The sequence below is a fragment of the Dermacentor albipictus genome, chromosome 6 (assembly GCF_038994185.2).
Source record: "Dermacentor albipictus isolate Rhodes 1998 colony chromosome 6, USDA_Dalb.pri_finalv2, whole genome shotgun sequence".
Classification (NCBI taxonomy): Eukaryota; Metazoa; Arthropoda; class Arachnida; order Ixodida; family Ixodidae; genus Dermacentor; species Dermacentor albipictus.
The window spans coordinates 46,728,518-46,755,447 of record NC_091826.1 but is presented as its reverse complement, the minus strand read 5'-3'; the positions used below and the strand labels follow the sequence as shown (position 1 = coordinate 46,755,447).

Sequence of the window (26,930 nt, the reverse complement as noted above, 5' to 3'; positions counted from 1 at the left end):
TGCAATCAATATTTAACATTTACTGGACTTAGTTGCACTAAGGTCTGCTTGTACGGCAACTACACATACTAATGAACGACTAAATTATGTAATTATCGATGATTTGAAGCACGGCGCACAAGTCCTTGCTCCACCCAGCCTTGGGATTGCTGCATGCAGCAATGTAATGCACGAAACAGAACGCAGGTTTGATTCCGCCCGAAAAGGTGCAAGCATTTTTAAAGGTGCATACTCCATTTGTACATATACTCCTAAAAAATTTACACCCTTTGGGGTTATCTTGTCCCATCTGTCTTGCCCGCACTTCCTTCCTTTAACGCTGAGAGCCCCGTACTTCCCGCATTATCAGCATGACACGGCGTTCTCGACAGCTGGGGGAAACCTGCCATCACACTCAATCTGTAGGAGGAGATGCCCACCCTCGCATGATTTCCCTCGCACGTACAGCATAAGGCGCGCATCCGTGACGTCATCGCACTTGGACTCTACGCGGAACGGCACGGCAACGCCGACGGCAAAATTTGGCCTGGGGTGTCCATATAATTTATGAAAAAAGCTGACTTCCTGGGGTCTTCTGATTATTAGACTAGCTACATGAAGATTACCGAAAATGTGTTTATCGAAGCATGCTACAACGCTCTATACCAATTTAGTGTTTGTATATATGTCCATTTAAAGTATCATCATCATCATCTTCTTCTTCTTCTTCCTCTTCCTCAGTCTAGTTTCATGACTATTGCAGGACAAACGCCTCTCCCAGCGATCTCGAATTATCCGAGTCTTGCGCAACCTGATTCCGACGTGCGCCTCCAAATTTCCTAGTGTCATCCCCGACTCCAATTTGCTGACGTCCTGGACTGCACTTCCCTTCCCTCGGCACCCATTCTGTAACTCTGATGGTCCACCGGTTATCTACCTTACACACTACATGCCCTGCCCAGCTCCGTTTTCCTTTTTTCTCCACGTCAACTAGAGCATACCATGCATACGTAAGTATAGGCTATATGTTTAAAGTATGCAGTGTGTAAATATGTATCATACCAGCATTACCTCTGTGAGATCACGGGTGAGGCAGTTCCTGAGGACCTCCCTCCGAATCCCCCCGGGGAGTGGGGAACTTGAGATGTGCCGAGCTCGAGGATGGTGTTGTCGTCATCCGAAGCGAAATACGGGGTGGCGGAGGGGGATGTCCGTCCGTTTGGCGACGAACTGCCACTGGTACCGCCCGCTCCACGACCTCCCCGCGCAGCCATCAGAGCTTGGGCAATGTACCGGAACCGCGGGTCCTTCAGAGATATCGTGGGCCTACGTCGAGTTTCGGTAGGGCTTCTCGTCGAACCTGCATCGTCGGCCGGCTTGGCTGCGACTTCGTCTTTCGCAGAGTGCGGCTTCGGGGTGGCCGCTGCACCTGTAACCAAAGAGGCGAAGTTCTTGCAGACCAAGGGACGTGTTCCTACAAAGTGTTCTGGCGTAAAAACATGGGTGGGACATGAGGTCGAGACAGCAATAAACTATATGACCTTTACGGACTCAAAATATTCTGAGTATATGACACTTATGTTAGCCATATAGTTCCGAAGATTTCAAACCTGCGTTCCCGAGAAAATCTCGGCGAATAGGTGTGCTTCTTCCAGATGGTGACCTGCGACCCTTCGGCGTGCCCGCTTGCATCAGTATAGGTTGTTGCTTAGGCGAGCTTCGCCGTTTCGGCGAAGCGCTTCCGGATTTCGTCGGTTTCGCCGGGCCTCGCGCAGGGGACTGGCCTCCTGTTTTTGGCACCCGTATATTGTGCAATTGCATCGGCGAACCCCGAAGCACTGGCGAAGCATCACCGGGTTTTGGAACACCAGCTTCGCCATGTTTCGGCGAGGACGCACCAGGTTTTGGAGACGGGTCCGCCCTCACGGGCGATGCCCTACGTGTCGGCGTGCCTCCTCGCCTTGGCGAAGCTCGAGCGGACGTGTTCGGTCTCGCCGAGCTGGGAGAGTCGCTCGCAACCGTTTTCTCGTGCAGGTTTGCCGGCGAAGCTCCGCGGTTTGGCGAAGCGGTTCGTTTTGGCGAGATTTCCTCGCCTGCTTCGCGCACTTCGCCGCCTCGTTCTGGTGGTGGCGAAAGGATGGATGACGTAGGCGAGTGTTGACTTCTCGGAGTGTCCCTGCCGCCGCTTCTCATAGAGTTCGAGGATTCGACGACTTTCGGAGATGCCCTCGCGTTCGTGGGGCTGGTCTCGCCACGTCTGGCCCCTTTCAAGCGTTGTGCGGAGCTAGAACCAGACCATTTAGCGTCCGCCACGACTCGACTTCCTGGTTTTCTTCTTTTCACCCTTGCAAGTTCCAAATGGCGCGATAGGGGTGCAAGTGATGATGATTGGTTCAGGAATTGTGGCACTTACCTGAGATGTGCGATTGACTAAGAATGAAGTGGCGTGAAAAAAAAATATGAAAAGGGCCCCGTATGCACCCTACAGGATGGAAAGGCTTTGAGGAGGAGCCACGATCGAAGAGCAGTCACTCTGGCACGGCCAGGAAAACGGAAAAAAATTTATACTAAACTATTCACCACACACTCACGCAGTTCGCACCCGTTGGTGCACTCACGGCGAACGTGACGGCAAGACAAGAACGACAGGAGTGCCACCTTCTGTTTGTGCACAGTTTACTAATAAACATAGTGACGACGGTCGGCTCTTCGCGACACATGTCCAGATCGTAGTTGCCCTGCGGATTATGCTCCTATCTTTAGATTTTTTTCATCTATATTTATTCCATTCTCATTTAGAAGTAAAAGAAAACACATCAAAAAGAAAGCGCCGGAGAGAGACCCGCGATTTGCAACCTATGAGATCAACGCATTAATGAACTCGTGAAGGATGGTGCAAATTACATTGTGCCAGCCGCTGAACTCTATGGATTCAGACAGTTATGCATTCGAAGCCGTAGTCGTTAATTTAACATGACAAAGGAAAATTTTGCGCCAGGACAGCAACCACCAGTTTACCTTTTGTTCTGGTCACTTCGTCAGCTCCTCGAAAACAAAGCAGCCGAAAGATGACATTGCATTTTTCTCTGCAGAAACCTCGTCTGTAGCTCACTTATCCTACTGCAGTTAAAACTCGGTCTAAGAAAATCCTATTTTACGAAGTTCTCCGTCTAATAAAGAAATTTTCATTCACCGGCAGGTACTCCCAGAGTTCCGTAATATCATCAACCCGAATTAACGAAACAAACTTGGTCGAACTCGATTTAATGATATTTTTCTTGAAATAAATGAGTTAAAAAGCGGTGATTTTTATTCTAATTTTGATACAGACGGGTTTTTCTTGAAGCGTGCGCTCTAAAGCTATCCCCTTAAAACATCTAGGTGCCATGGTCACATCCCTAGCTTTATTTTGACGAGGCTGCATGCCACACCCATGCACGGAAGTGTGGACTCTACGCCACCTGGGTATAAGGTAATTTGCGACAAATACAATGCAGCAGTAACATTCTTCGCGTCTCTACGTTACAATTTTAGATTTAGAAGGAGCGAAAAATTGCTTCCTCGATTTTACGAACTTCCCCATTTAACGAAATAACTCCAGCGTGGTCATTACTTCGTTAAATCGAGTTTCAACTGTACTTGCTACCCGTCGATGTAAAGAGAAAAGTGCAATGGAAACGAGGCCGTCGGTCGCTCGCTGCCGTCTCTGCTCCGTGAATAGTTTTGCACCTTCGGCTGCCTGCCGTTTTAATGCGAAAGCATCAATTGACTCGAAAAGCGCAAAATCCGGCATTTTCGGTGTGACCACGCGATGGTACAAAAAGGCTACGAACCGTCGACCTTCGGTGCGAGTCGAACCCGCCAATTTGGCATTAGTTAAGGCGAAGGTTTTTAAGTCACACTTAATTAATACATTGTTAATTAAGGCACCCGAAACCACGAACTTTTCTGTTGATTAAGGCAAAATAATTAGAGAACTCGAAGCCACGACCTTGTTTGCAAGTCGAACCATCGGCATCGCGCTGCGGCAAGTCTAAGCAACACGTACGGTTCGCAATCCTTTCGCATTCATCCACATAGGGATAACTAAACGCAGTTGATTTTTTTTTGTTCTCAATTTTTCGGGAAACATTTGTTTACTCGAGGGTCCTTGATTATTGACGAAGAAAACGGACGGCGAAATTTGACTTCTCGGATTCCGCACCCGTACCGCGAGCCGGTAACTTCAATTTCACTTTACACGTGAAAGGAAGCCTACAGTGCATCAGAAATACTTAGGCACTTCAGCACCTGACCGAAATCTTTTGTTCTCACTTTTTTAGGGGGGAGGCGGACACTGTTTACAGTCTAGTCGTTCATTATTAGCAGACAAAAAAATGAGAGAGAGAGACAAAAGGGAAGATGTTAACCTTCGCTATCATTTTAGATTCTGCTCGTAAGTACGCCTACGAACGTCAATATGAGGCTATAAACTTTAACATTTGATGTACATTCGTGTTGCTGGACACTTTTTATGCCCGTACTCTCCAATAATCTGAAGACAGCGGGTGTCATGCATCAGGAAGAAATTATTGCTTACGTTAAATAACTATGCCACCTTCTATGACGTTTACACTTGGTCTACTTCTTCCTTTAAGGTTGTAATTATTAGACTTGTTCGAATAAAGGCATGTAATAATATACTGCTTAGTAATGCATTATTTGTTTGCATTTTTCTTGTTTTTCGTGCACGTTGCATATCCAACACAAGCACTTACGGTAATATTGCGTCGTCACCTCGTTCTCTCAACCTTTTGCTGTTTCTCCCCAACCTATTACCTCAATTGAGGAGAACGCCAGTGAAAGGCTCCGCCGGCTGAAATCTCGACCGTATCATTAAGCTTTCCCCTTGGTATAGGCATCGTTCACGCATTACGTAACACTATTATATGTATATATATTGCCATGTGGTAGTGCCGGTGAAAAAAGCAGCAAAACAGTGAATGGCAAAACTAGTCTTCCATTGGGCGAGCCTGTGCCCTAAAACATAGGCTACGCTCAAAACACCACGATTAGCGGCGACAACGCAGTCGGTCAGCGATCGCAGAAAATCTGATCAGCGGGTCAAGCGCGTCTGCTTTTATCCGTCAGTCGTCGAATGTTCCAGAGTAACCGTTGGTACCTGTGTGTCTTCCACACAGTTCCACACTATTCGCGTCGCGCATACATGCAATCAGATTACACAAGTTTCTGTGACAGACAGCGGGTGGAACCATCGATAACATTCGAGAAACTTCCGATAGATGCAGGTGTGTCCTGCGCTCTGCGATAATGTTTGTTAGGTGGTGACAAGTGGTCACCCGGAAAAGGTAGACAAGTGCACGTGTCAATATACAAATATTTAATAAAGTTATTATCAATAGGTTATAGTGTATCTTAGTTTCGTTATCATTTCCCCCCTACCTGCCCCTACCGGGACTTTAGGGGTAACCGAATAAAAAGACCATCCGAAAAATAACGAGATCATCGTCTCACGCGACGTTGGATGGAAGGCGAGAAGTCGCCGTTCGCAGGCGACAGCCATGGTCTCGTTCGATCGGGTGAGTGACTCCTATTCTTAATGGGAGCGTTTTTGCTGCCGAGGCTCAGCGAGTCTAGCATATCGGGAACAGTTGAAGACAGCACAAGAGAATGCCTGAAAATATATGTGCATCGGGTCGAAGAGAAGAGGCGCGGCCATTTCGCGATCAGAAAATAAATAAATAAATATAGAGAGAGCAGCATTCCGGGCAAGCCGGTAATCCATTACTTAAATGATATTTCGCGACACATAAAAAGAAACGACACGGACGGGAGAGAAGACGACACACCAAGCGAAAACTTTCAACTAAATTTATTGTGCCACTGCGTCGATTTTATACATGGGAAGCAGTGTAGACCACGCATGCCCTTACAAGAAAATGAAGTGCGAATTCATGTAACATAGTTACGAGTCATGTGATGCCTCCTCCAAGAAACTTAGTTCTTTTTCTGTGAGAGCCAAAGACGGGAAGCTAACACATTCATCACTGGACGTCTGGAGGTAGAAAAGCACTCGAACGATTCCCCCAAGCTGCACGCACACTTCAATGAACGAAAACGAGGTAAGGCAACTTCAACTAGACTATACGAGCCTTAGGGTATCGTCTTCTCGCAATCCCGCTTTTCGATACGTCACGCGACGTATCATTTGGGCTATGTTGTTGGCTGTGGATTTGAGACTATGTACGACAATTGCGCCCTCATTTTTCGATGGCCATTCAAGCCAAAGGGCATTAAAATGGACGTGCCAAATTAGCTCATCTGGGTTACCTCGCGGAAGACAGCCATTGGGGTTCGAAGATTTTATTGAGCATTGATCTGAATGTTGATTCAAAGAGAATTTGTGAGTGCGCAATCAAAACAGGCTCTTTCAAACCAAAATCAAACCACGGCCACTTTCTCGTGGTGGACAAGCGGCATGGCATCACCAGCAAGCAAGCAAGGGTAGAGGAAGAAGAAGAAGAAGCGCGAGAACCAAGAAGACGCCATGTCGGACGATCTCCGCAAGTCCAACAAGAAGCGCTCGAAAGAGTCCGGGAAAAAGACACGGGCGGCGGCGCGTTCTCGGCCTTCGCTCGGTAAGTCCCTGAGCAAGCCGTCCTTGGCTGCGCGACAAAAGTTGACGTCGCCGGGTGGGGCTCCTGCCAAAACAAAGGACCGTCCCACAACGACCACCGTCGGCACCACCGCCGCTACCACGGCTGGCAAAAAGACCAAGGCTAAGCGCTCCAAGCACGGGCAGCGAGGGATCGAAAGACTGAGTGGGGTAAGCGATGCTTCAGAGACGGCCCATATTCCGGCGCGTCATAAAAAAGTAACGGTTCCGGCGCGGAACCCTTGAGAGACAAGCAATGGACCCTTAAGTAACAATAGACGTGAGTGGACTAATGAATGGTCGTCGTGCACCCGGCTGAGAGTGACGTCACGAAAGCTGAGTGGAATAATTTGGAGGATGCATCGCCTTTACGACTGCAACACGATAGCGTTCAAAGAGCCCTAAAGATTCTCACGCTTCCCGGAAACTGCAGCTTATGTAACCGTAATATGCACCGGAAAAAGCTGACGGTGAGCGCTGTGCACGAAGGCGAGCTTTATGGTTCTTTTGTTGATGATGTGCAAGGAACCAAAGGGCTGCGTCACTCCTGCTATGCTCTCGGACAAATTTTCTTGGCTATGAAACGAAAGTTCCGGGGGCGGAGCTTCTGCACGAGAGCATTTGTATGCAGCGTAGTCCGGGCGCACTCGGCACCCGTTTCGGTTTTGCCAACCTCGCACAACCACTTTAGTGAGGGAAGATGCAGTTAACTCAGCGTGAATCAATGTTTATTCACATGCGATATGTACCAAGTTGTGAACAGTGAACATCGCAGCCTGCGTCCGAGCTCCCATGCAGACGTATGGCGTCGGTTAGGGCTTGGACCCGCAGCCGACGCAGGCGTTGGTAAAGCGCCGGCGCAGCAGTCAGCTCGCTCGCTCACTCGTTTGTACCTAGATTTCGAAGTTTGCGATTTCCAGATGGGCTCGCTTCGTTTCCGCGCAGATGCTGCAAACACTTTATTTTATGCGAAGCATATTACTAGAGCTCAACCCAGCTCCTCAGGCGCGGCGGTGTCGCCTTCAATACCACGTGACACCGTGACGTCACGACAGAGGAGAAACGGGGCTCCAACTCGCGCCGTCGCTCGAGAGCTCAACCCAGCTCCTCAGGCGCGGCAGTGTCGCCTTCAATACCACGTGACACCGTGACGTCACGACAGAGGAGAAACGGGGCTCTAACTCGCGCCGTCGCTCGCGGCGTCGCCCCCCGCATCGGACGCGGTGAGCATCGAGCAACGCAGCGTTCGGCGCGACAACGATTTATTCATGAAGTGCAACGCCGCAGACACCGACACCGACGACACCGGCTTTTCTGCGACACGAGCTCCTTAACGCTGTCGCGTTAAAATAAAGGCTAGTATGCTTCGCATCCTGGACGTAACGTAAGCTAAGCCACAGCCATTGTTTTTATGCGTTGCATATTGCAATCACTCAGTTCAGCCCTTGGGCGCGGCCGTGCAGCCACCATTGACTTTAAGCGCAACCACGTGACGTGACGTCACGACAGCCGGAGGAAAAGCTGGGCCCCAACTCGCGCGGTCGCGCACTGCCACAGCTTTTATTGGTGTGATCCAGTGGTCTTTTGTTGGCGAAATTGGTGAACGGCCTCTCTGGGGAGTTGATTGACGGTACAGCAGGCGACAAACACTCACCAGAAGACACATGTGCCATTTCGCGTTTGGTGAATGTGCAAAACGTGCAATGGCTTCGGGTGAGACAAAGGTCGAAAGAGCAATATAAAGATACAATAAAATACCAATAGCTGACTGGTTAAGGTTACGCATCGTTTAAAACTAGGTACTGTACAAAACAAAAATAATATTGTTTTCAATTTGCCAAGTAAGAAAACGCCAGCAAAACTGCGGGATTACTTCTTGCGCTTAGTTTCCGTAGCCTTCGGTTCATAGCCAAGAAAACTTGTCCGCGACTATAAGAAAGACCTCAAACAGCAGCTGGAAAACGCTCCGCGTTAAGAGGGGTTTGTGTTTGAGTTTCCGCGTAACATAATTGTGTTTTCACGTATATTCGAATTACAATCCCTCTCTATCGCGTCTGTAGGTGGAGTGTAAGTTATACTTTTTCTACATGTTTTATCCTGAGAAAGTCAATTAGTTGCGTAATTTCTCTGCGCCACATGGAGGGCTTGTCTGGTTGCGTATGCGTGGTTTGAAATTCGTTTGGCCAATGCGCTCTCGCTTATTAATCATGCTTATTACCTACTTGCTTATTAAGGCTCGGACTGCCTTGACGCACAAGAGGTCAAGGCATACAACCGCGGATACAACCAAAGCCATGCGCGGGGCAGTGCGACCACACGAGGGTGCGCCACCACCGTTTCCGCCTCTGGGTTCCACTGAGCCATAAAAAAAAAAAACCCGTAGATCGAGTGGCACACACGGTCGAATCGAGCAACCTTAGGAGCATGCATCATAACTTAATGGATAGCCTTCCGCTTAAATCATCAAAAATCACGGCAGGACGAGCCCCCACTTCGAGAAACTTCTTGCTCAAGCGGTGCAGCTCCCGGGTGAGATGGAACCAGACCTCGTTCCGTGTTTTCGCGAGGCTTTCGTGAAGGCCCGGCACCCGATCCCCGAAAAGTGAATCACAGCGTGCCAACCGAACTTGGTATGAGCACTCGGCGAGAACAAGCACGAACTGGTTGATCGCCTGATTAGGCAAAGGGTCCAAAAATGGAACTGTCTCATAAGGAACGCCTGGGAGCCTAAAGAGACTAGCAGTCCTTTGGAGAAGAGCTGCCATAAGCAAACACTGCGTAAAGATATGAGCCGAGTCCTCACGACCGCCACAAAAGGGGCACACTCCACGAGCCGGGATGGCTGTGATGCGCCGGTAACTCAACGGAAGGCATCCTCGCGCCAGGCGGTACATTAACGTAGCTCGCCTAGCGTCGAGGAAACCGGACGTAATGAGCTTCCAGTTTGCCCTCTGCATGGACAGATCGTGCCTTTGGCAATGCGGGGGGAGACCAGGTTTGTGCCCTGTAAAACCGACTTGGCTGTTTGTGTGTGGAGTGCAGTTCCTCAGTTGTGCTGCACCACAACAGCCCCCTTGTCCGGGAAGGAACGTCGGCCTAAACCAAGTGCCCCCGCCCAGTCAGCCTGGGTTGAAGGGGAGCACCGGGGTCAATGTATCGAATGATGGTTTGGGTTGACGAGTACATGTAAGCTCTGGGACGTGGCGCCTCTGGGTGCCAAGTTCTCTTCCCATCTGGCAACGGTGCTGATTACCGCTCTCGCATTATTAAGCAAGGTCCGGTAGACAAGTCGCACACCACAACGTGACAAAATGCTGAGTGTAGTATAAGCAACGCTGGATCACGAAAAAAGAAAGCTGCGGCCTGCCGTAGTTGCACTCTCGGCCGCTTGGCTGGGCCGAACGGCGCTAACTGGCGGGGATGGGACGCGTCGGCGACGACGTTCCACGTGCGTGCGTGACGCATTTTCTATGCTGATCTCAGACAGCAGACTCCGGCTTGTGGCGTTGCAGCGGATAACAGCGTTTTCGTTGCACGCGGCAGGCCGCACATTTTTTTAAATATGTATCCAGCGGCCGTAGCTGGGTATAGGCAAGCCACAGAGCAGTACGTCGGGAAAAGGAGCATGTTTTTTTATATATATATACCAGAACTTACACCGATTAGGTGCAAGCAACGGTTGAATGACAGGCCAGGGACCATGACATATCGAATATGAAGTGGCACAAGGTGCTGTCAGTTAAAGTGAACGCTCGAAGATGTATAGATGGACCAAAAGAGGAACACTAATGCAGATTAAGTTGATAAGTATTACAAGAAAAAATTCGTAGAATAAGTTCCTGGCACGAAAGAAAGATGAACATATAGAGGCAAGCAGACAAAGTTTACTCGACTGTGACATTTCTACAAGAAAAAAAATATCTACCAGACATCTTCGAGCATTCCTCGTGCACAAAAGAACTTCCTCGCACCCGACCTTCTTCCACCAGACCTCGTCGAAATGAAGCGTGACTTCCTAATTCGCCATAACTCCAGTAACGGTAATGCAATGTGTCGCCTGGCCGCAGCACCAATCTACTATATATTACGCCACTTTTCCTTTTTGGTCACGGCCATCTCGGAATGCACATGCGACCATCCGCGTGGCTATTTTGGATATTCTAAAGCAGCCCCAATAATGTAGTGAAATGATGTGGAAAACACACCTTTTCGCTCAAAATTTGCGGTAGTCGTAGCAGCTTAGAGAAGTATAAAACAAACCCGCCGTGGTTGCTCAGTGGCTAGGGTGTTAGGCTGCTGAGCATGAGGTCGCAGGATCGAATGCGAAAACACCCGTGTACTTAGATTTAGGTGCACGTTAAAGAACCCTAGGTGGTCAAAATTTCCGGAGTCCCCCACTACGGCGTTCCTCATAATCAGAAAGTGGTTTCGGCACGTAAAACCCTATATATTAAAAAAGTATGAAACAATGTACCTTATCTACAAACACAGCACAGCTAGCGACGTTTCTACATCTTGGCTGCTAGGGGAAGCGCTTGAGCTACGTAAAGGGAATTGCACCAGGAATCACCTGTAAATGGTTCCTGCTACAGTGGTTCCTCACAGTGTGCGTGTATATACGCACACTGGGACAGCCGGGAACTTCTGTTTCTAGGCCATAAGAACAGCCTATGAGGATGGCAGACGGCACGCTCGTGATTTCGAAGACAGCGTAAAATCTCGCTGTGAATCCGTGCCCCGTGAGTCACGACAGACTGGCCGTCGCACTCGCCGCAGGTCGACCTGTCGGCGCTGGGCATCCGCGATCCGGTCGAAGAGGCCCATCGCCGTGAGCGCCAACGAACCTTCCGTGCCTGCCTCGTCATCGGCGCAGCTGTCGCGGTCGCTGTCACTGTCCTCCTGGGCGTCGCCTCGATGTTGGCCTGGCGTTACCGCGCTCAACCTTCCGCGCACAGTTCGGCATGCCCGACTGCGGCGTGCGCCGAGTACGCGGCCATCTTAACCAACGCCATCGACGAGAGGAACAGGCCGTGTGACAACTACTACCAACACATCTGCAGCATCGAGGTATGGGTTCTCCTCACCAGTATGTACGAAGCAACAAACTTTCGTAAGCATGGGGACGATCAGTGCGCGCTAATTGCACGGACATGCAGAGGCACAAGTAAAGAAATAGCGGGCGCAGTTTCGTTGCGATAGCAATTACACAGACACTCGGTGCGCATCCACGCCGTCGGCGTCCTCCGCGCTGTCGCCGTTGTCGTGCTGTCCGGTGAAGGTACACGGGGTGGTCACGCGCGGAGTGTTAGTCTTCAGAGACGCAAGGCGCGTTTGCATGCAAAAATGACGAAGCGAATCGAACGTACCGTCAACGCTACGATCAGTCGCCTCGACGGCAGAGGAAGGCCAACTTTCTGTCTTCCGCTGCTGGCACGCGTATATGTTCTGGCAAACGTGAAACGAACGTCATCTAATATTTCTTTTTCACTGGGCGCTCAATTAAGCCTACCGTTTTCCGTTGGTCTCACCTCGTGCGCCATCGATGTGCGACACCTGCGGTGCCAATGCAGTCCCTGCCTTGCCCGCGTTTTGTGACGCCTGGTAGCGGTGAGGGTGTTGTTCCTGCCGTCCAGCAGTGGCATCCATGTGTGCGACGTGGCGCCAACGTGTCGCACCCGTGTATAGTTAGAACAGCGTCTGATGAATTCAAGCGCAACACTACCTCGGTATGCAGCAGTCACTGCCTCGCCCTTCGGGTAATATTGAAAACTGCTCCCGTGTTCGTATTCACATAAATAATTAGTTAATAATAATTAATTAATTTACAATAGGGTATAATAGGCTAGGATGGCAGTAACCAGTACCTTCGAAACCATTACCTTCGAGTGAAGTGATTGTAGCATGGGCTAACGTAGTAACGTGCCCATAGGCTTACATTTCTTTCTTTTTCTTCTTTTTGCGGGCGACCCAAGCAAAAAATTTGCTTGGCTGCGTATGCCTTTTATTTGGTTACATTAAAGCGATTTTACAGCCAAGCTCTTTATGGCTAGTTCCCCCGGAATCGTTTCCGGGTGTGGACACAAAACTCCATACGTGGGCAGGTCCAGAAGATAGTGCAATACTGGGATGAGCCACGGCAGAGGTGACGCAGGCGTTAAGCACTCCCCACATGTAGGCGAGACCACGAAATTAAGGCAATGCCGGGCCGACCCGCGGCGGAGGTGACGCAGGCGTTAAGCACACCCCATACGTGGGCCGATACCGAAGATAGTGCAATGCTGGGCCTGCCCACGGCGAAGGCGCATTTCGCCATTAAGGAGCCCACATTTACACAGCTCCGCGTGTCATCGTTCTTCACAGAGTGGAAGGGCACTGAGTTTTTTTTTTTCTTATCTCCTACGTTTGCAGATGAGCCGGCTCAAGAACGACATCAGCACGGTGTACCGTATCCGGCGCGACTCTTTTAATAATGTAACGACCAGGCTGCGGAATATGAGTGTGCCGGATCAGGGGCAGTCGCCGCTGCAGAAAGCGGCCGCCTATTTGCAGGTTTGCGAGAGCGTAATCCGCGGCAGCAACGTCCAGGAGGTGAGGGAGGCCCTCAAAAAAGGCGGCATCACGTGGCCAGACCACGTGGATCCTTCAGCCAGTCTCATCGACGGGATCTTCTACATGTCGGCGAAACTGCACACAACGGTCCTCATTCGCGTAGAGGTACGGCGGTATACGGAAACGTATACGGAATACTGTGATATTGAACGAACAGAGCTCAAGCTGAACATAACGAAAGATGGATTATGGAGAACACATCTTTAAGTCACTATTGCAGGTTTTCTATGAAACAGGCCTACATATTTATATTTCTGGTTCCGTACGGACGTTGTGCCGCGAGGCAACCCAAACGGGAAAACAAAAATGTTCTACAAAAAAAGTTGACTCGCCATCCCGGCCCTGCGAAAGCGAATGTCCCGCGACGCTGTGGAAAACCGCCTCCACAACTGCTGATGGGGGCATCTATAAATTCGATAGCATTATGTGGCCCATGAAGTGAAACACTGGGCGTTAACATCCGGTGGTGAGGTGACGTTTCACGTGATGACGTAACGTGATTACGTCATCACGACAGACTGACATGACGACGTCACACCATAGGGGGCGTGATGAGCCTCACGTCAAACGTTACATTAGGTACAAATGGCATCGTCACGTGATGATATCGCCTGATGACTTCATCACACCATACGTGACGTCGCGCAATGACGTCATCGTCAAGAGATGGTGTCACCTGTTGACATCATGTGCTACCTCTTGGATGAGCCGCACACATTGCGCTTCGCGCTTCTTTGCACTGTCTGCGTTATAGGCCGAATTTTTTGTGCGAGCACGTGGCAAAGAAAAATCCCGACCAACTACAGGCTGAAAGCTTCGCTCTAAAATGTAAGCCCATCGCCCCTTACAATATCGGCTTAGCCAGGTCCAATCAGTTATATCGAGAGCGCTGATTCGGTGCTTGTCTACATCAGTTCCCGTGCACCTGACGATGCATGGCTACGCGATGGATAAAGAGACACGCGCAAATTGGCTTGCACGAAAAAATGAAAAAAGGTAACCCTATAGGCCACTACAATGTTGGTTTTCTCAGGATGAATCTCTTCTCTGGAAAGTACCGGCTCGTTGCATACATCACTCCTACTGCTCGTGTCCCCGCTTATTCACGCGATGAATGAAGGAATTCGAGAAGCTTGGGTAACCCGCAAAAATGAAAATAAAATAAAAGAAAGGTAAGCCAACGGCTTGATACCATGATAGTCCAGCCCGGCACAATCACTTCTCTCGAAGGCACTGGTTTCCTGCTTATCATTTTCTGTGCCCATGCCGGCACCTATTTACGCAAAGAATAAATGCATACGTGCAGATTGGCTTGCACGGAAGGATTAAAACGCTATTGACATTAGAATAGTAGAATTTTGCGCCACTTGGTGATGCATATTTCACTATGGTGGGAATCAAGAGACGAGACCAAGGCAAGGCGACATATTTACTGTGAGGTCTCAGCCCACCTTTTCGTTCGCTAGCTGCTTCTCCATTTTTTAGATAATCTTCGACTAATGCGGTTTGATGTCTTTGTCAAATGCGGTTTGACAGCTGACAAGAGGCGGAATTCATCACTGCGAATCACTGCAAGTAGCGGGGCACTAAAAACGTTCAGGTTTTTTACCTACGTTTACTGTCTTATCATTTAAGTCTTTCATCGCTGGTGATCTGCTTTTTGCTTTTACCACTTGTACAACAAAGCATGCAGCTGAACCAACCTTTTGACACAGATCACTGTCCTCATCCCAGGAGGAACTGATTTCCTACGCAACGCGTTATTTACACGTAGTTCACTCTCCCCCAATATATATGGGGGAGGAGGAGTAGGATATGACGATGCGTAGAGTAAGGTATAAAGGAAAGTGATAACCGCAAAAATATGGGGGGGGGGCAGGGGGGGAGGGCTGTAGGCGAAGCCAAAATGGAAAACAGCGCCGCGAAACGCTAGCTGTCAAGAGAGAAGAATGCGAAAACGCTGTCCCCACCAGCGGTAACGTCACACAAGGATAACCGCACAGTGGGGGTTTGCGAATTACTACCCCACGACAGTAACGGAGGGGTATACTCGAAAGCAATTCGTTACTTCTCCGAACATAAATGAACCCTAAACAGATACCACAAGCGGAACAGACGGGCCTGGCAGTTGCAGTACCTCTGCAGATATTTTCTGCAAATATTCACACAATGCTCATCTTCACTAGCAATTCCTTTTCAGGACTGATGCGTTCATCTTCCCGCGTTTTTTTTCTCTCTTTTTTTGGTGAAGACAATATATGCGTGATGGGACGTAAGGCGGTGTTCTAGCTTATAAGCATCTTGCTAGCGTGTACGGTTCCTCAGCGTCTGCGGCCACTATGAAGCTCGGCGCTTCCTTGTTGCAGATGCTTGGAGAAGGTGGTATGGCCAATCCAAAGTTACAAAAAATCATCCTAGCAATAACGCGATAAGTGGCCGTTGATAAAAGAAACATTGCAATGTGCCGGTTCCAATCGTCGGCCAAGTTCAGGTGCAGCGCAAAGTCGAGGATATAACTACTGAGCTCCGGGGTTTGTCTGAAATATCCTCGATTCTGACGCATGGCGCGATCTCTGGTGTTCTGGTGCAGTTCCCGCCTAATTCAGGTTCTGAAAGCTGCAGCGTCTGTTACAGCTTGTCCCGTCGGTACAGTAACTGGTTACATGTAATTGATTAATGGAAAAAAAAAGAGAAAGAACTCATCAGCGCTTTCACTCTGCGAAGAAGGACGATCGAGCAGCGAAGCTGTGGTACTTTTTGCCTCAATCGACGCATCAGCGTGTGTCTGTATATTTGTACACATATATTACAAAGTTGCCTAGGCGACTATGACGCAACCACAACAAACAACGCCCACTCGTGTCAACAGTGTGCATAGGACGCAGGTGGCCGTTAAACTGATCCTCGATGAGAGCTACGATACAGGTTGACTGGAGCGCAGTCCAAAGGAGTGCACGAAATAATATATTTGTTTGTAATTAGCGATTGAGCATAATTCTTACATAATTAGCTGAATTAAACTTGCAAGGGCTTGAGTTTTATTCTAGCATACAAAGACGGGGCTGTCCCTTTCCTTCCCGTAGAAGTCCGTGTATTGATGGCAAAACGCGAATTGCACAATATTTACAACTTCACTGTGAACTAGGCGATTAGCAAAAGCAGATGAAACTCCTGCGCATTGTTAGAGTCTTCTTAGCGGCTAATTTTCATATAATTTGTTTCGCGATAGTATCCATAAAACAAGAGTTACAGCCATTTCTTACAACCATACTCCCTGCGTAGTCGGACATGTATTGCAAGCAGACCGGAACTCTCCAGCGTTTACAACTTCACTGTGAACTAACTTCTTTATGACAAATAAATGAAACAGCGTAATGATAGATTCGTCTGAGCGGCCAATATCAGTTAAATTTTTTCGAGATACTTAGATTAGATTGAGAGCCAGAAAGCATTCGCGAGGAACTGGAGACGAATTTTTTTTTTTTTTTTCTTGTTTCGACGCGATCGTTGTAGGCGGACATCGACCAACACCACATTGTAGCTACATACAGCTTCGCTGTTAAATTTATACGGTAACCGCGAGCGTTATCGATTAAACGAAGTATTCGTTAATTTGCAAAATTAGCGAGAAATGTAATGGATTACAATTAATTGTTTAATGTAATTCCTCACGTAGAAGTCTGCCTTAAAGGCTTGAAAAGAAAAGCGCACTATCGTAATTTTGCAAGTCTTCTATTGGCTAATTGAGCCTAAATTATCATATTTCCTATTATTCTAAATTCGCCTAAATTATTATCGCTATTCATCGTCGCTTCAACATTTCTCGCCGATGGTGTCACGTGCAGGTGAGTGTCAGCAACAACGCCAGAGAGTCGCCCGCTGTCACCTTCAGCTTGGACAAGGAGTTCATAACCACACTTGAGATGCTGAAGCGGCACAGGATGACGAAGCGAATCCTGGGCCACTTCAAGCTGACGTACGCCACCTTTGCGTCTACACCGGAGCTGGCCAAGGACAAGGGGCGCTCCGATCAGCTCTTCAAAGACCTCATGGAAATGAGCAGCAAATTTGGGGCCTCCACGTCCTACGAGAACACCATGGCCGACAGGTATGGTGAACATTGCACCCCCCTTCTGAAAGCTTCAAAGCCAAGCTGGCATCGCACACAGCGTAAATGTTGAATAGGGGAAACTACGCATGGGTGAATCTCTTGCGTGTAACAATGATAATCGGTGGTTTAACAAGGATAATCAGTGATAAGCGCCCCGTGGATCAGTGAGAATTCTTCAGCAATTTTGACGTGTAACGGTGCACATGACTCATAATTAGCGGGCTTGACTGCGCGTGGAAGCATTCTGCACCCACAGTCACAGGCTTACCCATGTGATGAGAGTAGAATATTTCCAGGCGTTGGATGGAAGTCGATTGATGCTATACGCGGGTAATCAAAGATTGTTAAGAGAGCTCGGCATGTTTTGTGCAATGAAGAAAGCGGCTCCACGCCCATGAACTGAAGTATATACGCACTTCGACGCACGGGCATTGGTTGACCATTCCCGGACTATCTATAGTTTCGTAATCACTACGTGGCCCCGAAGTATTATGTATTATGCACGGACCCAAGGTAACCTTTCCATGCAAATGAGGGGGGGGGGGGTGTATCTTTACTAGTACAAATAGGCATAACGTCCACCATTCGCCATAAAGACGCGTAAACCCGCCAAAGAGAAATGAAATAAGTCGCATCTCACAGTTAGGCCTGCGAGATACAACTATCCTTTAATTGCCAAACAAGGAACCACATCAAATGGACTCGCGCAGGAAAGAAGGGCAGGCAGAACGCTGCCAAGAACAAGTAAACAAGCGAAAATGTAAAATGAAAAATTTCAGTAGTAGAATACAACTTAAAAAAAACATTAGTTAGCAACCGAGGCACAGGGACCGCGCGGGGTTGTGTTACTCTACCAGTCAATCACAGAAGCAAACAAAATCATCGTTATACGGCCTTTTCAAAATGGCGTCATACTCTTGAAAAATTCGGAGTGTCCACTGTTCTTGAAGTGTCTTTTCATCGGCCGAAGCACTGAGCCGTACAACAGACATGTACGAGGTGCATGGAGTCTGAGCATTGCACTCTTGAAAAGTATATGGTACAGTTCATTTAACTGCTTAGCCCGTTTTACTCATGAAACTTCACTGCCAATTGAAGTGCAAATTGACAATATATATTTGTAGCGAAGCAACCATTCTACTTCAGTTCAATAACAAATTAGGCTTTCGCCATGCCGCTATAATAAGCGAAAGAAAACGTACAAAATTACGTGGTAATCATTTTTGTTCTGCGGTTACCGCCTTATTTGGGTAACAAGGAAATTTGAAGTACGAATTATTTGCAGGCTCGCGGAGGAACAGTGATTGGTGGTTATGAGAGCATGGACAGGGCTTCAAAGCAGACTTAAATTGTGTCCGACTATAGTAGCGTTTATTGAAGTAGCTCTGGATGAATAATAGAGAAACATATATTTGCCGAACAATCCCAGTTCTTTTCGATCCTTCGTTTACTATTCTCTCAAGCGCCAAAACTTGCGTATTGTTATTTGGAAAGTTGAGTAACGATACGTGGCCGCCAGTCCCGCGCAACCGCATAGCGCGCAGGATGCTGTGGTTCTAGACGCGCTGCGCCCACCGCGAGAAGTTACAAAAACACGCACATAACCACAGCAAAGAAGTGGCTATACGTCAGGTGGTTCGACTCATAATTGTAGATGCGTCACTCAAAACAAACGGAATTGTTCTGCACTTCCGGAGGTGTTTTGCCTACTTGCTTTTTAAGTAAAAAGATGTTGATCCATAAATATTCTCAAGAATAATGGTTAAATTTGTTAATTTTCACTTTTCCTTCCTGTTTGGCTGTTGCCTTGGCTCTCTCTATAAGTAGATGGCTTATTTTCTCAACACCTTGCGACTCTTGTTTCCAATTACTAATTTTGCGCGAAACGTGCTGTACAATTGGGAAAAACCAGACGAGTTGACAGGTGAAAGGCATATTGCCTATGGGTTTAAGAGTTATTTCAGGGTTTTATTATGGACGCTGTTTCGCATAAATTTGCGCGTATATAACCCATATCGCGTGTATATGGTTCCGGAGATCTGCCAGTTGAAGCTAGCGAGTGTACAAGGCATATCGACTTGGAACGAATTGTGAGGATGGCACCGGATTCGAGATATGCCCTGTCAAACTTGCGGTAAAAATGCACAGTTGCACTTTTTCGAGAAAACGCTGTTTTGTGCATTTTAGCGCAAGAGTAAATAGAACCCCAATCCATTTTATCGGACGGTTGGAAGTATAATATCTCGAAACTGGTTTAATCCTGAGACTTCTTTCCAAGTGGGCACGCCTTGTGACCTCACTGGCTAGCAAACATAAATGCGCAGCGTAATGTAATTAAATAAAAAAGTTCATTACTCGAATTACTCAAATTATTCAAATAAGCATCTTGAACTCTCGTAAAATTAATGACTTCCTCCTCGAGTAATCTAGCTCAAGGGTTAGATTCGTGCTATCCGCCAAAGGCAATTTTCGAAAAATTCTAAAGAGACACTGAAGACTGCTTACGCGTGAGAACGCGAGAGCGGTGTACCGCTTGCAGACCTCGAAACATCATGAATGCGCTCATTATATAGGCTCCTAACGTGGCGCCCCCTTTTCCCTGTAAGTTGCGCTGTCACGTGTTCAATGCTCCTGTGCGCACCTTTAGTCAGCCAGATGTTTAGACGTGACGTGTGCAATGACGCATGCATTAGGGGAACCTTTGATTGGCCAGAACCGCGAAGCCGAAAAGAAGGACAGCCGTGGCCTCGACGAAACGTACTCGTCTTGCACCGTGGAGACCAGGGTTCGATTCCCAACCAGATCAAAACGAAGCAAATTCTCTCTTCAAAGACAATATTTTACTTTTTTGCAAGAACCTCAGGATACATTCGACGTCAATCCTAGCACTTTCTGACATGTTTTTACACAGTGCGTCGTCGGCCATTTTCGGTACCATTTTTTTCCGTCACGCCCACTACGAAGGATTTTCGCCTAATGGGGCGCATGATGCTTTCACTCCAAAACATTGTGCAGCTAAACAAAGAACACCTGCTATATACTCTTTTCATATAGGTACTCTAAATAATGCGAGAACTTGGGCTTAGTAATATTGATTTAGCCCCTAATTGACCAATGCGCATCAAGATTACTCTGCATACTATATTCCTTGCATTCTGCCCGTTTTCAGGAAGTAAAAACGTCATGAGACATCTAGCTTTTTTTTAGAAAACCATGAAAGCTAGCATGTGTATCGTTCTCGAGCGTACCTAGTAGCCCTCTTTGACAGCCTCGCTGGTCAAAGAAAAAAAAAACACTAAAAAGGAAGCACGTGACATGGTCGCAGCATGCCCCTCGAGCTTCACCCACGCAACATCCCAACGGTGGCGCCGTCTACCGACTACGACACCTGGAACGCCGCGCTGCGCCGCCACTTCAACCAGTCTTTCGACAACATCCCGTCAGTGACCATCAAACGCCCCAAATACTTCAGGGCGGTGTTCATGCTGCACGCCGCGTTCGGGGATACCAAGACTTTGGACTTTTTCGGCTGGCTCTCCATACAGTCGCTGATACACTTCACGAGCCCGAAGCTGCTCTCCAGTTACTACTACTCTTCCGAGGAGCAGGTAAGGAGTCGTGCTTTCCACACGCAATGACGTTGCGGAATTTCATCCCTGAGAACACATGCAAGATTCGGAAATTATTTCGTGCCAAACAAAAAACGTTGCATGGCATTCCGTAGCTGTGTTGTCTGGGTCACCAGTGTTTCGATGTCGGATTTAATCTCTGCTTTATTGAGCACTTATCGAGCACAAGCACTTATACGGGCACTCGAGGCACACTCGCGCCGTCGCCGTCGCCGTGATGTCCCGGTGTGGATGGTGCAAGTCGCCGCGTTTACGCGAGGCTCGAGCGCGGAGTTTTGCGAGGTCTCCTGAGACGCGAGGGCCGCGCAGTGTGTTTGTCTGCAAAACAATACCGCATTCACTAGAGGCGCTTTTTTCGCGCTTTGAACCATCGAACTCATGGCTGAGTGGTAGCATCTCCGTCTCACACTCCGGAGACCCTGATTCCATTCCCACCCAGCCCTTCTTCCAGGTTGTTTTATGCGAAGCATATTACTAGAGCTCAACCCAGCTGCTCAGGCGGGGCGGTGTCGCCTTCAATACCACGTGACACCGTGACATCACGACAGAGGAGAAATGAGGCTCCAACTCGCGCCGTCGCTCGCGGCGTCGTCTTCAAGGCTGACCACGTGACACCGTGATGTCACGACAGAGGAGAAACGGGGCTCCAACTCGCGCCATCGCTCGCGGCGTCGCGGCTGTATATAAGCAGCTGCGCTTGCCTCTGCTAGACACTCACGAGGTGAGATGCCTCCTGGAGACAGAGCTCCTCGTTGGAATGAGAAGCGAAGTTTGCGGCATGCTACAGAGACTCTTTCTAGGTGGCTTTGCTACGGCGCAGCGACTACGCGCCCCGCATCGGACGCGGTGAGCGTCGAGCAACGCAGCGTTCGGTGCGACAACGAAATGTGCGCCTGAGCAAGCGCCGCACGCATGAGCCGACGCCGACGACACCGGCTTTTCTGCGACAAGAGCTCCTTATCGCTGTCGCGTTAAAAAAAAGGCTAGTATGCTTCGCATCGTGGGCTTAGCCTTAGCTAAGCCACCGCCAGTTTTTTATTTATGTATCGCCTTACGGGATTTTTTGCTCACGGCCAACACCGCCAACAACAGCTTTTCTGCGACACGAGCTCCTTAACGCTGTCGCGTTAAAACGACGCACCCTAGTCACGGGCACGCGATCACGGTTTCGCTCAATAAGCTTGCCGCGGAGCTGCAGACCGGCGTTCTCCATTGCTCTACTGGCGGGAGCGTTTGCGAGTACAGCCACTTAGAGTTCCTGCTGTGCGGCGCTGCCCTTACAACACTGTGCATCATATACAGTTGTCTGACCGGAACGACTTCAAGCAGCAAACGCTGACGGTTGTTCTCTTTTCTCGTCTCGCAAACTGTTGAGGCGCGACGCCGGCAATGGCTCTGGGGTCGCTCTTCTCCAGCCACCGTTGTGAGGCACCTCATCTTCAAGCGTGTTCGTTCTTGTTCAGGCGCCTAATGTCCACGTGGTTGCTTTCGTGCTATCGCGCTAACGGATTTTGTGCGGATCAGAACCGTGAACGTCATTGGAGGGAAAGCGAGATGAATTGGCGCTACAAGAAATGCCGCGGAGCAGCACCGCCGTCTTGCAGCGACCGCGATCCAATCAAAACAGAAAACGCAGTGACTAGACAAGTATGAACGGGCGTCTGCAGCCGGCGTGAACAGTACGGCCGTGGTAAATGCGGCGGCGGAGACTGCCGCCTTGCGCTAAAAGTGGCGTCAGAGTAGACTTGCTGAGCGGGTGTGCGTCCGTGAGTATGCGTCCGAATTTGCTTTTACGTCATGCATCTGTAACCCTGCCGTACTGCTGCTACCCATTGACAGTGATTGCACAATGAAGTTCTCGAATGAATCTGACGCCTTGTGCAGACGTGCCCATGTTTTTCCGATAAGTACAGTTAAAACTCGATCTAACGAAACACGATTTTACGAAGTTCCCGATCTGACGATGAAATTTCCGTAACGCGGCAGTTGCCCATAGGGTTGAACGTTGTCATCAACTCGAATTAACGTATCTAACTTGGCCTAAGTCGATTTAACGAAGCTTTTTACTGTAATAGATGAGCAATAAAGAACGGCGATTTCTTTCGAATTTTGACGCATACGGGTTTTTTCTCGAACGTGGGCTTTAAAGCTAACGCGTTGGAACATCTAGGCGCCCTAGTCGCGGCCCTAGCTTTATTTTGATGAGACTGCATGCCACGCCCATGTGCGGAAATGCGGACTCAACACCGCCTCGGTAGAGGCGGTGGTGGTTGCTTTCGTTATGTCATGGTTTACGCCACAGGTCGCCCCATTAGGGGCAACTACGATGCAGCGATAGCCTTTTGGCTTGTAGCTACGTTACAATTTAAGATTTCGAAGAGCCGAAAAATGCCTTCCTCGAGTTTACAAACTTCCCGGTTTAACGAAATAAATCGAGCGCGGTCATCACTTCGTTAGATCGAGTTTCAACTGTACTCCGTCGAACTATAGCGTAGCCGCCAAGGGAAGATGCGAGGCGCCGCCGCTTCTATGGCAAAACTGTCTGCGTGGTCACCTCGCGACGTAAGCCCGTAGCACGTAGACATCCTGTAAGTAGCGACGCTATATGCGTCACTCTAATGAGTGTTTCCTTTGCGACGATCGGCTGTATGCGCGATCTTCTTCGCTTTTAAGAAACTTGCTTACCTTCGTGTTGGTTAGCAGCTGGAAAGAAATACCCACCACTGCCGGGAATCGAACCGCGGTCTATGCGTGGGAAACAAACTGTCCACCGCGCAGCTAATCTAGCAGCTGGTGTGTTGCTCGCCGCCGGGTGTCTCGGAGGCTCGTGCTGGCTTGGGTGTGAGTCGAGCCGGTCTCGCTATAGCTGCACATGGGGCATTTGGTGAGAGGGCCGAGCACAAATGTATACTCTTGCAAGCGCTCTTAGTCTTCGCACAGAGCTCAGAGATCGGAGGAACATTTAAGCGAAATGCCAAAATCTCTTTATAAACTGATAAAGTATTGTTTCAAAACTATGTGTTAGCCAATTTCTTGGTAGTAGGTTGCGTACTGGAAACGATAATAAATTGTCAAAGTTTTACTTTTGCTCGGTTTTTCCCGCCCACAAAAACCGGCGCCAGGTCAGTGTGACTTCACAAATTTTGAGGTATCTTTTTTTCGTATTTTGGCCATTGTGGCCGAAGTTTTTCAAACTTGAAACTTGCCGAATTCAGTCACCGAGCTCTTTGGATTGAAATGTAGTCCTCCATAATGATGAAAGATTAACTAGGCCAAAGCAGACATTGGCAGAATCCGTCACGTGACGGCGAGCTTGCGCTTGAAATTCAGGGCGGCGTCAGCACGAGTTCATTATATTTGCATGCTTTCTGCTTTGCGGAGCCTTTTCTCGTCATGGTAAGGGGTATTTTTTCTCGGGACTTCTTCTCACTTTGCTGTAGGGTAATATTCTGCTGCCCGTGGAATAATTTCCGGTTTACGCCCCTTCAACTACTCTGGAAAATAATGCAAGGCGAAGTGGAAAAAAACGTGACGGGAGGTTTTACTCGGTGTCCGAGATGTGTGCGATTTGTTAAATGTTCTCGCTGGCTAGGCGGAATTTTTTTCGGTTCGCTAAACAATCATTACCCGCCAGTGAACGTTGTTGGAGGACGCTGGTTAACGCTGACGGCTGGAGTGCCTCACTTTTTTTTTTTGCGCGTAAGTTTCTTTTTTCTCTTTCGTTCACAGAGAAGCAGTACGTTCCGTCTGCATTGGATAAACAAGCAATCGAGTGGTATTGTCGACTTGTCATTTCCTTTCCTGCAATTAACTACAGGGTTCAGACCATCATAACACCAGATGGAATAGTGGCGAATGTCCCCGCACCCCTAAAATTTAAGTTGCCGCAACAGTTGTTTCACCGAACCAGTTTCGACTGCCAACCAGGGGCTGTATCCATCATCACGTCATGAAACAGTGCCTCACTCTGTTCCTGTACTCGCTACAACGGGCGCGCGCGAAGGCATTAAGACAACCGCGCATCCCAATTATTTCTGCGCATTAACACATTCTGCTGCGTCATGACGTCGGAGTTATTTTCGAAACGCCAGGCTTGGCGCTTCGAGATCAAATCTAGTAATACCAGTCTAAAATATCTCACGTCTTGCCCAAAGTTCGAGCTTGCTAAGTGTCCGTCCTTAGACGTACGAGAAGAGCGTGTTAAATGTACTTTACGACTACGGCACGCGAGTTGGCAAGAAGTAATGAGCGAATAAACTTCGTCGCGACAAAGCTACATTCCACAAAAAAGTTGAGGGAAGCGCTGGTGCCTACGCTGTGGCAGAATCGCGTAAATAAATTGTTCTCACGAAGCAGCTATATAACCGAATTTCATTGTCATTTCCAGAAGTAGGACCTGGCAGACAGAAAGCAGTATTACGCTTATACGCTTGTATGCAACATGACGCAGCATATTCACACTTTCACACATTTCCAGAGCAGCTATGTTGCCGGCTTTCGTTATCACTTCCAAAAGTAGGAACTGGCTGAAAAGAAACAGCATTGCTCTAATAACGCCTGTGTGCAACCTGACGCAGCGTATTCACATTTAAACGCGTTCGCAAAGCACGCTCGGCTGGGTCAATGGCCCCGAAAAATACAAACCTTAGCCAGTTAGCGGCACCTGTCGTTACAGTAAAGTCGAGCGCTCCGCAACTCGCAGGCCTTCACCGCGCACCGAAGCCACTGCCTTGCACAAACGCACGCGGCTTTCCGCTCCGCCCTCAACGCCCACATCTGGATGGTCGTGCCCAAGGCGACTCTACAGGACGTGCGCGAAACGGCGAACGACGTCTGGCGAGCCTTCGCGGAGCTGCTGGGCGAGGAAAACCGGACGCTGGTGGGCAGCAGCAAGCCGCCGCCCAAGGACCCGTACCAGGAGGCCCTCTTCTTGTACCGGTCGATGTCCAAGCCCGAGAAGGTGGGCGTTTTTATTTTTTGCAGTGATTTATTTTAGAATGTCGTCAGTGCGAATGCGCATTACCGATGGCACACGGACAAAAGAAAGCGCGAACGAAACAAGTGCAGTGAAACCTCGTTATAACGAAAAGAGATGTCAGGAAATAACGAATATAACGAAGTAACGATGAACCACAATACAGACGCATAGTGCAGTACGTGCGATATCGATATCAATAACGAAGTAACGCTACATTACGTTTCAATATTGTTGTAAGGAGGTTTTATTGTATAGCGTGTGCACAGCGAAACAGCTTACACAACCATACGCAATCTGAGTACAATTTTTGTGTTTTACGTGCCAAAACCACGACTTGTTTATGAGGCATTCCACCTCTGGCGAACTACGGACTATCCTATTTTTGACCACTTGCCGATCTTTAACGTGCTCCCACTTCATGGAACACGGGTAGTTCTTGCACTTCGCCCCCATCGAAATGCCGACTCCGCGGCGGGGATTCGATCCTATGGTCTTGCGCGCTTAGCAGCGCAACGAAATAGAGGCTAATCCAACACCGTGGATAACACGAAACCTCAATACAACGTTGAAATCATACAACACATACAAAGTCATATATAATCAGTAGAAAAAATATTTCAAAAACGATGCCACTAGCTAGCTGTGGAAGGTGGTTCCGTGATATGCATGTGCTTTTGAGGCAGAAAACGTGGGAGTCCGTAACATTCTTCCGGGGACGAAAGAAGCTCTCCATTAAATGTTTTATTGCGCATGGCCTGTGATGCACAAATAAAGCACTAGTTGACAATTAGCGTAATTGATACGCTGTTTTATTCCAGATGCTGACGCCGGCCGTATCTAGTTTCCTTTATTCGATGCGCCTTTATGAGTCGGTTCATTACACTTCCCCCAGCGTTACATACCACATTGACGCAGGGCAAACTCTATTTGTTCTCTTGCCAAACTCAAGTACACTTTCGTTTGCTCTCC

General features: G+C 48.6%; 2 protein-coding genes across 2 annotated transcripts in view; one reads left to right on the top strand and one right to left on the bottom strand.

Moving 5' to 3' along the window:
* Positions 1 to 12,280, bottom strand: part of LOC139061050 (uncharacterized) — a 34,793-nt gene extending 22,513 nt beyond the window's left edge. Inside the window, exons 1-2 of the mRNA XM_070540488.1 lie at positions 12,163 to 12,280; positions 1,051 to 1,408 (exon numbers count right to left, since the gene is read on the bottom strand). Of these exons, the coding sequence (XP_070396589.1) occupies positions 1,051 to 1,408; positions 12,163 to 12,280 (476 nt within the window). The remainder of the gene's footprint in view (positions 1 to 1,050; positions 1,409 to 12,162) is intronic.
* Positions 12,281 to 25,591: 13,311 nt separating this feature from the next.
* Positions 25,592 to 26,930, top strand: part of LOC139061033 (uncharacterized) — a 58,385-nt gene continuing 57,046 nt past the window's right edge. The window contains exon 1 of the mRNA XM_070540464.1: positions 25,592 to 25,943. Coding sequence (XP_070396565.1) covers positions 25,607 to 25,943 — 337 coding nt within the window. The 5' untranslated portion in view covers positions 25,592 to 25,606. The remainder of the gene's footprint in view (positions 25,944 to 26,930) is intronic.